The sequence below is a fragment of the Otolemur garnettii genome, unplaced genomic scaffold (assembly GCF_000181295.1).
Source record: "Otolemur garnettii isolate 467f Iridium unplaced genomic scaffold, OtoGar3 scaffold00074, whole genome shotgun sequence".
In the NCBI taxonomy this organism is placed as follows: Eukaryota; Metazoa; Chordata; class Mammalia; order Primates; family Galagidae; genus Otolemur; species Otolemur garnettii.
The window spans coordinates 2,376,012-2,387,694 of record NW_003852469.1 but is presented as its reverse complement, the minus strand read 5'-3'; the positions used below and the strand labels follow the sequence as shown (position 1 = coordinate 2,387,694).

At 39.9% G+C, this 11,683-nt stretch overlaps 1 protein-coding gene across 1 annotated transcript in view; it reads left to right on the top strand.

Annotated features, from left to right (window-relative positions):
• FZD3 (frizzled class receptor 3) overlaps positions 1-11,683 on the top strand; it is a 55,892-nt gene that overhangs the window by 24,138 nt on the left and 20,071 nt on the right. Inside the window, exons 3-4 of the mRNA XM_012807700.2 lie at positions 628-824; positions 8,759-9,776. Of these exons, the coding sequence (XP_012663154.1) occupies positions 628-824; positions 8,759-9,776 (1,215 nt within the window). The remainder of the gene's footprint in view (positions 1-627; positions 825-8,758; positions 9,777-11,683) is intronic.

Genomic DNA, 11,683 nt, shown 5'->3' with positions numbered 1-11,683 from the left:
TGGAGGTTGCTGTGAGCTGTAATGCCACGGCACTCTACCCAGGGGGACAGCTTGAGGCTCTGTCTCAAAAAAAAAAAAATAAAAATAAAAAAAAAGAAAATGTAAAAAGAGCAAAAGGTTTGAGCCAAAGAACTTGGACGTATTGCTGTGTATCACCGCTGTGTACTGCTCCGGTGCTGCTGTACGTTGTTGCTTATCTTCCTGTCCTGTCATAAAATGCTGCTTGTCTTCTCTCCTTTTCTGTTTTTACCACCAATCACTAATCGTGCTTTTGAGCTTTTGGTGTATAATTTTTGTGGATTTTTTTTCTGTGTAAAAATGGATCATATTATTAGTGGTTTCCAGCTCTGACTCTCCTGTAATACTTAAAAATAAACATACACACACACTGGGATACAGCTCACATTTAACTAAATCGGAATCTTCAGACATAGGGCTAAGAGGGTTTTATTTTAAAAAAACTCTCCTTCAGAAATTTTTCATACCCCTCAGAAATTATTTTATTTTTTTCTCTCAGTTTCTCTCAGAAATTATTTTAATTGAAAAAAATGAATGTTGCAATTTTATGAGAAGCTTTAACTTGTACACAATTCTTTATCTGATTATTCCATCTTAACTTTTTCCTAGCCATTCCACCCTATGGTGAATCTGGATTGTTCTCGAGATTTCCGGCCATTTCTCTGTGCGCTCTATGCTCCTATTTGTATGGAGTATGGCCGTGTCACACTTCCCTGTCGTCGGCTGTGTCAGCGGGCTTACAGCGAGTGCTCAAAGCTCATGGAGATGTTTGGTGTTCCTTGGCCTGAAGATATGGAATGCAGTAGGTGCGAAAATTACAGGTTTTCATGGATCATTTCTTAGGTTGCAGTATGTTTTAAAATTACTTGTCTTTCTATGTCGACTGTCTTAAAAACTTTTTGAGGTATATGTATTAGTCTTTAATTCTGAGCAGCAAAATTATTTCCTTAAGAATTTGGGAGTACTAAATAAAAAATGTTCTATAAAAGAATTTTTAAAGAATTAAATTAAGAAATACATAATTTAAAGATGAAATACACAATCAAGTCATTTAGTTGATTTTTCTTCCTTAAAACATTTTTTCCTAGTTATAAAAGCCGTGTCCTTTTTGAGAAATTATAAAATACTGAGAAGAAAATAATCATTAATTACTTCATTATCGGGGAGGCTTAAATACCTTTATGATTTAGATTTGTTAATGACTAGGGTCAGTCCTTTTTTCTGTCATGTATTAACTTACCAAATCCAGAAAAGGTCTGATGCTTTTCAAATTATGCCCAATGTGTAGACAGTGAGCATTTCTTAAAGGTTTGAAGATTTGTTTACTAGACAGTCTTATAGTTTTGTATGAGTGACCATTATTATTAGTAATGATATACTATATGATTACAGTTTTGTATTCTGAAATATTTCAGGGATAAAGAATAATAAAGTGAATACTTACGTACCTATTACTGTCTAGCTTTGTCCAATCTTAACATTTGTAATATTGGCTTTAGATTTTAAGACATAAAACACTATAGGCAGAGTTGAAGATTCTTTCTTGTTACCCATCTTTGATCATCTCATTCCCTTCTTTACCCCACAAGAATGAGGTAGTCAGGGTGGTGCCTGTGGCTCAAGGAGTAGGGCGCTGGCCCCATATACCGGCGGTGGTGGGTTCAAACCGGCCCCGGCCAAAAATTGCAAACAACAACAAAAAAAAGAATGAGGTAATCATTATGTTGAATTTATTGTTAATCATTTCCATGTTTGTTTTTGTATGCTTACTGCATACATATAATACCCATAAAAATGCAATTTTTTTATAAGTATGTTTATATTTGTAGGTCTGGTTCATTCCTTTTAATGGTCTTAGAAGGCACTTGTATTAGTATCCTATAATTATTTAGCCATCTCCTACTGATGGTCAGTTAGGTTATTTCCAGGTTTTTATTTAATTAATTAATTAATTTTTTTTGAGACAAGGTCTCAAGCAGTCGCCCTAGGTAGAGTGCCACGGCTCACAGCAACCTCAAACTCCTGTGCTTAAGTGATTCTTTTGCTTCAGATTCCCAAGGAGCTGGGACTACAGGTGCCTATCACAACACCTGGCTATTTTTGTTGTGGTGGTGATTGCAGTTGTCATTGTTTTAGCTGGCCTGGGCCGGATTTGAACCAGCCAGCCTCAGTGTATGTGACCAGCACCATTCCCACTGAGCTATGGGTGCTGCCAGGTTTTTATTATTATAACCAACAATCTTCTTGAAAAACTTATTTTTTAAAAAACTTTAATAGATTTGTAGGTACAAGTTGAATTCCATTACGTGTATATATTGTACAGTTGTGGGGTCTGGTTTTGGTGTACCTGTCCCAAGTGTACATTTGTACCCCATAATTTTTCATACCTAACTTCTTCCCACCTTCCCCTCTCGTGAATCTTCAGTGAACATTATGTCACTCTTTGTGCCCCTGTGTAGTGACAGTTTAGCTCCCACCTACAAATGAGAACATGTGGCATTTATTTTTTTGTTCATGCTGGGAGGCCAAGGTGGGTGGATCGCCTGAGCTCAGAAATTAGAGACCAGCCTGAGCAAGAGCAAGACCCCATTTCTACTAAAACAGAAAAACTACCAGGTATGGTGGCAGGCACCCACAGTCCCAGCTACTCAGGAGGCTAAGGCATGAGGATCACTTGAGCCCACGAGTTTTAGGGTGCTGTGAACTGTGATGCCACGGCACTGTATCCAGGGTGACAAAAGAGACTCTATCTCAAAGTAATAAAATTACTTTTTTTTTAAATCTGGGAATAGCCATTGGAGGTAAGTAAAGCAGGTGTTGTTTCACTCATTGGCAGATGGAGAAACTTAAATAAAGCATGTACAGTGAATCCTCACTTATCATCGATAGGGTCTTGAAAGTTATGACTTTAAGCAAAATGACATAATGGAAACACGTTTTTTTCTCATCTAAATGACATTAAACAAACAGTCCTGCCATATGAGTTCTGACAATTAAGTTCATAAACATCCTAGAAAAAGTGCCACGTACTTCATTGCTGAATGTCACTACGGTTGTCTTCAAAGTGTTCCCCTTGGAAGCTCTGCACCAAAACCAGTGCCAGGTTCACCCTTCAAAGCAATTCTGCAATTCTTTTTCTGGAGTGGTCATCAAAGTTCTTGTCATGTTACTTGATGTCCTGAATGTCATCAAAATGTCATCCTTTCACTGTTTCCTTTTTTAAAGAAAAAAGTCATCAGGGGCCAGATGAGGTGAGTAGGGAAGGTGTTCCAATATAGTTATTTGTTTACTGGGCTAAAAACTCACAGACAGTGTCATGTGAACTGGTGAGTCGTCGTGGGCCATGCGGTTTTGGCAAAAAGTTCTGATCATTTTCATCTAACTTTTTCATGTAGCCTTTTTGGCACTTCCAAGTAGTAAACTGTCTAGTTGGTGCAAATTCATAATGAACATTCCTTCTGATACCAAAAAAAGTTTAGCAGCATCCATTTGATTCTTAATTTGGACTGATGGAACTTTTTTGGTCATGGATAATTGGCCGACTTAGTTGTATACTTTGACCCTTTGTTTCAGGGTCATGTTGGTATCACCCATGTTTCATCACCAGTGATAACATGGCCTACAACATTGTCTTGCCTTCTCAAAAAGGTTTTGGCAAACTTTGACTCTCTTTGCTTTTGTTCATTGGTGAGCTCCTTGGGGACCATTTTTACACACACTTTTCTCCTGCCAAAATTTTAAGATTTTCCTGTTTCACTGTTGATGTTTACTTGGTCTGCTATGTTTCCTATAGTCAGCCAAAGATTTTGATGTACAATTAAAGAAATTTTTGCAGTGTTTTCATCAGTTCTGTGATAACTGGCCACCTAACCTCTCTTCATTGGTGACACTTTCTCTCCCCTCAGAAAAATGATTCATCCATCTGTATACTCATTTTCTTCATGGCATTACTCCTGAAAACTTGGACTAACATGTCCCTGAGTTCACTTCAACTCTTACCAAGTTTAACAAGAAATTTAATGTCCGTTTGTTGCTCTAGTGCAAGCTCTAACATTCTTGAGAAGGGCACACAAAAACATTAACAACAATAATGAACCTCACTCAGCAAGACACCGCCTTACAGTGACACTTAGCCAGCTGTGAGACACTGATAGACCAAGATTATGAAACTTTACAAAGTTGTTTGTCCAGTGCTGCCAACGTAAATGCACAGTGGCAAGCTCACAGACTTAACTGTCAGACCTCACATGTTGTTTTGCTGAAAGGCACAGTTTGTGAGAACCCATCGACAACATTACATACAGATTATTGTATTAGCTTTTTGTAGTCAATTCATGGACATTTTGCTTTCTCATATTTACCTATTTCCTACTCATTTGACCTATTATCTAGCCCCACCAATAGTTTATCTGGTCTCTCTCTAAATACCTGGAGGTGCCCTCTTTTAGAAGTCTGTAAGTTGATATAAAACAACAGCTGTGAATTGCGTGAGCAGGAGCCCCTTCTCATGCTTCTTACATTTAACTCCTTTGTTGAGGGGCCTTTTAATTGAATAGCTTACATGTAAGGTTTCTATACATGTAAGTATAGAAACCTCATTATAATCTGTATTTCTTTGTTATGTGTTCACTATAGCATAGGACTCCCTAGCTTGAAGCCCTTACATCCTGGTGAAGCCTCTTTCATTGCGACTTTTCATTCTTCCACGTCTCTTATTGTCTTAGTCTGTGCTGCTATAACAAAATACCACGGTTTGGATAATTTGTAAATAATGAAAATTTATATCTCATAGTTCTGGAGGCTGAGGAGTCCAATATCAAGGTGCTGGCAGGTTACCTGTCTGGTGAGGGTGGTTCTCTGTTTCCAAAATGGCACTTTTTTGCTGTGTCCTCTGCTGGGAAGGAACTCTGTGTTCCATCGGTGGAGAATCTATAGCCTTGGGGCCACGTGTGGCCCTTTGAGTGAATTCAAATTTTATAGGACACATCCTTTTAATAAAGGTATGCATCTTTTTAATAAAGAACAGTGTGTCCTCACCGAGTAGGAGAGCAAGAGAGGCAAACTCTTTCTGAAGCATCTTTTATAAGAGCATTAATCCATCCACTTCCCAAAGGGCTGTACCTCTTAATGCCACCACAGTATTAATTGAATGTCTTTGTTTTGTTAGGATCTGTTCTAGATGGTGAAGATGAGCAGTGAACAAAATGGAGTCCCTGTGTTTATGAGCTAAAATTCTAGGGGTGGTGGTAAATGGTAGGATGTAACAAATAAATAAATGCTAAATAAGAGAAAACACAGTACAGACTGTATCCCTGTCCCTCCTGTAAGAGCAGAGGAACTCCATCTTCTCTACAGTCCTTGGGGAAGGCCTTTTTGTTAAGGAAATAGTGGACCAGGGACCTGAATGAAGTGAGAATAGATGAAGACATCTGGGGCAGAGCGGCAGGTGCAGAGACTCCGAAGTGGAAGCATGCTTTGTGAATCAAGAAAACAGGTGAGGCTGGGCACAGCGGCTCACATCTGTAATCCTAGCACTCTGGGAAGCAAGGCAGGTAGATTGCTTGAGCTCACAAGCTCCAGACCAGCCTGAGCAAGACCAAGACCTCATCTCTAAAAAATAGCCAGGCGTTGTGGAGGGTACCTGTAGTCCCACTTACTTGGGAAGCTGAGGCAAGAGAATGTCTTGAGCCTGTGAGTTTGAGGTTGCTGTGAACTGTGACGCCATGGCACTCTATTGAGAGTGACAAACTCAAACTCTGTCTCCACAAAAGAAAAGAAAGGAAAAAGCAAACAACAGGAGACCAAAGAAGCCAGAGCCAAGCAAGTGAAGGAGAATGGAAGGAAATAAGATCAGAAAAGTACTGGGGCCAAGGGGTCTGTGTAGCTATGGTAGGGAATTGGTATTTAACTCTGAATGAGTTGAGAAGCCATTAGAAGGTTTTGCATAGAAGAGGCATCATTGTGAACACAGGAGTGGCATGACTAGAGGATCACTCTGGCTGCTTTGTGGAAATGGAGATCAATTGGAGCCCCCTCCAGAAATCCAGGGAAGAGGTACTGAAGGCTCAGGCTAGGCAGCAGCAGTGGAGGAAATGATAGGAGGTCAGACTCTTGACTTATCACAAAGTACAATGATAGGAAATGCTGGTGGATTGTGAAATGTTATATTAGAGAGCAGGAACTTCAAAGATGAAAGATGATCCCGAGATTAGTTTTTTTGTTTTTTCGAGGCAGACTCACTCTGTACCCCTGTGTAGAGTGCTGTGAGCTGTGATGCCACAGCACTTTACCATGGGTGACATAGTGAGACTTTGTCTCCAAAAGAAAAGAGTTTGGTTTCAGAAGGGGTACAGATTGAGGTGCCTATTAAATACCCAGTTGTATATGTTGAATTGGCAGATATACAAATATATCCATTAAAAATATATATTATTACTTTGCATGGTCTTAAATTTTATACTGATGTTTATATATATGTGTGTACACACATGTTTCTGCAACTGCACCTCTCCAGTCTCATCTCTATCACAAATTATGCACACTTTATGTTACAGCAACACTAAATACACCCTGTTCAAACATCTATGCTTCTGCTTGCATTTGCTTGCTAATACTGGCAAATACTCTGTATTGGGGGACTTATTCTATGAAGTCCTTTGTAACTCCTTCTCCTTGTATAATCTTTGTCTTAATTTTTTTTTTTTTTTTTTGAGACAGAGTCTCACTATGTCGCTCTGGATAGAGTGCTGTGGTGTCACAGCTCACAGCAACCTCAAACTCTTGGGCTTAAGCATTTCTCTTGCGTCAGCCTCCCAAGTAGCTGGAACTACAGGCACCCACCCACCACAACGCCCAGCTATTTTTTTTGTTGTAATTGGCTTTGTTGTTTAGCTGGCCTGGGCTGGCTTTGAACCTACCAGCCAGCCTGGGTATATGTGGCCGGCATTGTAACCACTGTGCTACAGGCGCCAGGCTTGTGTTTATCATTTTTATACTTCATGTATGTTTTGATTGCTTTAAGTATCACACTACTGTATTTTATGTATGTTGTAGTTAAAAGTTTTTGTATCCTTTGGACTTAAGAATAGAGCCCCTGCTTTGTTGTCTTTAACTCTTGGCATACTGTAGAGTTCCAATAAATTCTTGAATGCAATAAGTATCCTGTAATTTGACTTTATGATTCTAAGCCCAGTGAAGAAAATAGTTTGTATTAGAAATTAAAAAGATTTGACAATATTAAGCAGCTACAGCATAAGGTTGTGTCTGTATTTGGCAGACTTAATATCAGTGATAGTTTCTTGGAAATTATTTGCATGTAAAACAGTAAACAGCTAGCTAGTGGGAGTCTGAAACCTTAGCAACCATATTGGTAAGAAAATTTAAAATGACAGAAATTAATGAGAATGTCCTTAGTTGCATAAGTATAGTTTATCTGCAACTCATGAGACTGTTGCACTTTCCCAAGTTTGTGGACCATGTCCTTTGGAAACTTGTTAAAATGCGGATATCTGGGTCCTAACCACAGACATACTGAAATTTGATTTGTGGTGGTGAGCATAAGAATTTGCATTTTAAAAATATCCTTTTTCTTATGAATATCAAAGTTTGAGAAAAACTGAATTAGGGAATACAGGGGACTGGCAAGAAATCAGAGATGGTAGGAAAGAGTGAGCTGGCATTAGAGACCTTCGATGCCCTTGAACTAACCAACAGGATAAGCTGAGAGGGCAAGTGAAACTGGAAGAGAAGATTCCAGAACCATCCACTGGGAAGGATTTTTTTTTTTTTTTTTTTTTTTTTGAGACAGAGCCTCAAGCTGTCCCCCTGGGTAGAGTGCCGTGGCATTACAGCTCACAGCAACCTCCAACTCCTGGGCTCAAGCCAGTCTCCTGCCTCCGCCTCCCAAGTAGCTGGGACCACAGGCGCCCGCCACAACGCCTGGCCATTTTTTGGTTGCAGCCATCATTGTTGTTTGGCGGGTCCGGGCTGGGGATTCGAACCCGCCACCTTAGGTGTACGTGGCTGGCGCCTTAGCCGGTTGAGCTATAGGTGCCGAGCCGGGAAGGATTTTTAATGCTAATCTAACTCATAGCACTTTGGACCATGTATTTAGGGAAGATTTTTAACTGAGGCTTAAGCCAAAATAGAGGAGACTCTATTCTGAGTCTAGGCTGCATTCGGGACTGTTGTGGTTAAAGGAGAGCCGAGAGTAACTTAGCTACTGTGCTGGTGGAGTGATGCAGTTGTACCTATATATGTTCATTCTGTGAAATCTTACTCTGTGTCCTGAATACTCTGTATATACTGCTGTGCTTGACCATATGTTCATTCTTTGAAACCTTACTTTGTGTCCTAAATACTCTGTATGCACTGCTATGCTTGACCTTTTTTTCCCCCGTGACAGGGTCTTACTCGGTCACCTGGGCTGGAATGCAGTTCCTAATCATGGCTCACTGCAGCCTCAAACTCCTAGGCTCATTTGCCTGACTAATAAAGAGTGCTGCTTTTGAAGAAAAATAAAATTATGCATAAAGTCATATCTTTTTTGAAAACTATGGAAAGTTTGGTTGTATGGCCCATGAACAAGACATCACCATTTATTTTCTTCCTACTTATTACAGTTACCCACAAAGATATAGAAATAAATAAGATCATGGGTGTGAAATTTGTAAGTCTAAATTGTTAGATGACAGTAGATTGCCCCTTTAGTAAAAATGGTCCTCGTCTTACTTTTTTTTAGGTTCCCAGATTGTGATGAGCCGTATCCTCGACTTGTGGATATGAACTTAGCTGGAGATCCGACTGAAGGAGCCCCAGTGGCAGTACAGAGGGACTATGGTTTTTGGTGTCCCCGAGAGTTGAAAATTGACCCTGATCTTGGTTATTCCTTTTTGCGTGTGCGTGATTGTTCACCTCCTTGTCCAAATATGTACTTTAGGAGAGAAGAACTGTCATTTGCTCGCTATTTCATAGGATTGATTTCAATCATTTGCCTCTCTGCCACATTGTTTACTTTTTTAACTTTTTTGATTGATGTCACAAGATTCCGTTATCCTGAAAGGCCTATTATATTTTATGCAGTCTGCTACATGATGGTATCGTTAATTTTCTTCATTGGGTTTTTGCTTGAGGATCGAGTAGCCTGCAATGCATCTAGCCCTGCACAGTATAAGGCTTCCACAGTGACACAAGGATCTCATAATAAAGCCTGCACCATGCTTTTTATGGTACTCTATTTTTTTACTATGGCTGGCAGTGTATGGTGGGTAATTCTTACCATCACCTGGTTCTTAGCGGCTGTGCCAAAGTGGGGAAGTGAAGCTATTGAGAAGAAAGCATTGCTTTTTCACGCCAGTGCCTGGGGCATCCCCGGAACTCTAACTATCATCCTTTTGGCGATGAATAAAATTGAAGGTGACAATATTAGTGGCGTGTGTTTTGTTGGGCTCTACGATGTTGATGCATTGAGATACTTTGTTCTTGCTCCCCTCTGCCTGTATGTGGTAGTTGGGGTTTCTCTCCTCTTAGCTGGCATTATATCGCTAAACAGAGTTCGAATTGAGATTCCATTAGAAAAGGAGAACCAAGATAAATTAGTGAAGTTTATGATCCGGATTGGTGTTTTCAGCATTCTTTATCTCGTACCACTCTTGGTTGTAATTGGATGCTACTTCTATGAGCAAGCTTACCGGGGCATCTGGGAGACCACCTGGATACAAGAGCGCTGCAGAGAGTATCACATTCCGTGCCCGTATCAGGTAAGGGACCTTGGTGTAAATGTCAGAACATTTGATAATAAAACACAAAGAGCTAACCTTAGCTATTTTTAAAAAAACTTCATGAACCTAAACCTGTATATTAAAATTTTAAAGAGAAGATGATGAACAAATATGTTATAATAAATATGGAGTGCATGTATTTGTGTAGACATCATTTTAGATGATGACTTGTAAGTCCAGGCTATGGACTTTTAAGCAGTTTGCTTCTGTTCCCACAAAGCATTTGCTTGTTGACTTTCTTTTTTTAGAATTCTGCAGGTTTGTGGGGGAGAGCCACTTTACCAACGCTAATAAAGAAGTGCTGTGGGAATTTTATACTGATTATTTGTATTAGGAATTACTGTAACAGGTTTTTTTTTTTTTTTTTTTTTTGAGATACAGTCTCAAGCTGTCACCCTGGGTAGAGTGCGGTGGTATCACAGCTCACAGCAACCTCAAACTCCTGGGCTCAAGCGATTTTTTTTGCCTCAGCCTCCCAAGTAGCTGGGACGACAGGCACCCGCCAACGCCCAGCTATCCTTTGGTTGTAGTTGTCATTGTTTGGCAGGCCCAGGCTGGATTTGATGCCACCAGCTCCGGTGTATGTGGCTGGTGCTCCAACTGCTGAGCTGCAGGTGCTGAGCCACTTTAACAGTTTTGTGAAACTGATACAATGCAATTATACAAATATACAAACTCTTAAAGGCCTTGATTTTACTTCTTTGCATATTGAATATTTTGTGATCTACCTTTGAGTTTAAAGAGTTCAGAGCTTTTGATTGTCAGAGAATCATTGAAGTTTAGAGGTCATTTACTTAGGTTCCTTCTAATTTAGGGTTCTTAAACATCTAGCACCTCATTTGTAGCTTTGAAATTTTAAGTGACTTGTTTATGCTTAATAAATGACCGGCTGAGACTAAGTCTTAGGTGAGGAATATAGTCGAGGAAAATAGTACAGAGGAGTTGATGCAAAGTACTTATCTCTCCAATCTTAAGTTCTCTGAACCTGTGCCCCTAGCTGTTACCCACCTTTCTTCCTTCTAAAAACAGTTTCTTGGGCGGCGCCTGTGGCTCAGTGAGTAGGGCACCGGCCCCATGTACCGAGAGTGGCAGGTTCGAACCCGCCCCGGCCAAACTGCAACAAAAAAATAGCTGGGGCGTTGTGGCGGGTGCCTGTAGTCCCAGCTACTCTGGAGCCTGAGGCAAGAGAATTGCCTAAGCCCAGGAGTTGGAGGTTGCTGTGAGCTGTGATGCTGTGGCACTCTACCAAGGGTGATAAAGTAAGATTCTGTCTCTAAAAAAGAAAGAAAGAAAGAAAAAAGTTTCTTGTAAGAATACTCTGAAGTTAGTGCCTCCCATTCATCATATCCCGGAATTCGTGTTCTCAGAATATGCCAGCCACCTTTTCATTCCGACAACCCGTGTTGTTAATACCTTTTAAATGCTTTTGTTAAAGTACTTATGCTTATAGATAACCTGTGTTTGCTAGTCATTTTCCCTTACTGGACAGTGAACTATTTGAAAGCAAGAACTTTTTTGGTTTTTGAATACATACTCTGTAAGTCAGTAGACTTCAGTAGATGAAAGCAATGAGAATGTGGGTATATAGATTGAGAAGAAGGGACTTTTTAAGAAATGGTAACAGTGTTACTGAGAACAAGGACTGTGGGAATAGTGGCTAATAAAGCCTCATACATGACAATGAGAATGCCAGTCTCCCTTTCACTTTGTGGTATAGTCTTATAGTAAAGATAGTTATTAAGGTACATAGCTATGATTTAATAAAAAAAATTTTTAAAAGATAATTATATAATTTTACAAATAGTAGCTACTGATTTTTCAAAAATAAACTGACTTGGCTCGGCGCCTGTGGCTCAACGGGCTAAGGCGCCAGCCACGTACACCGA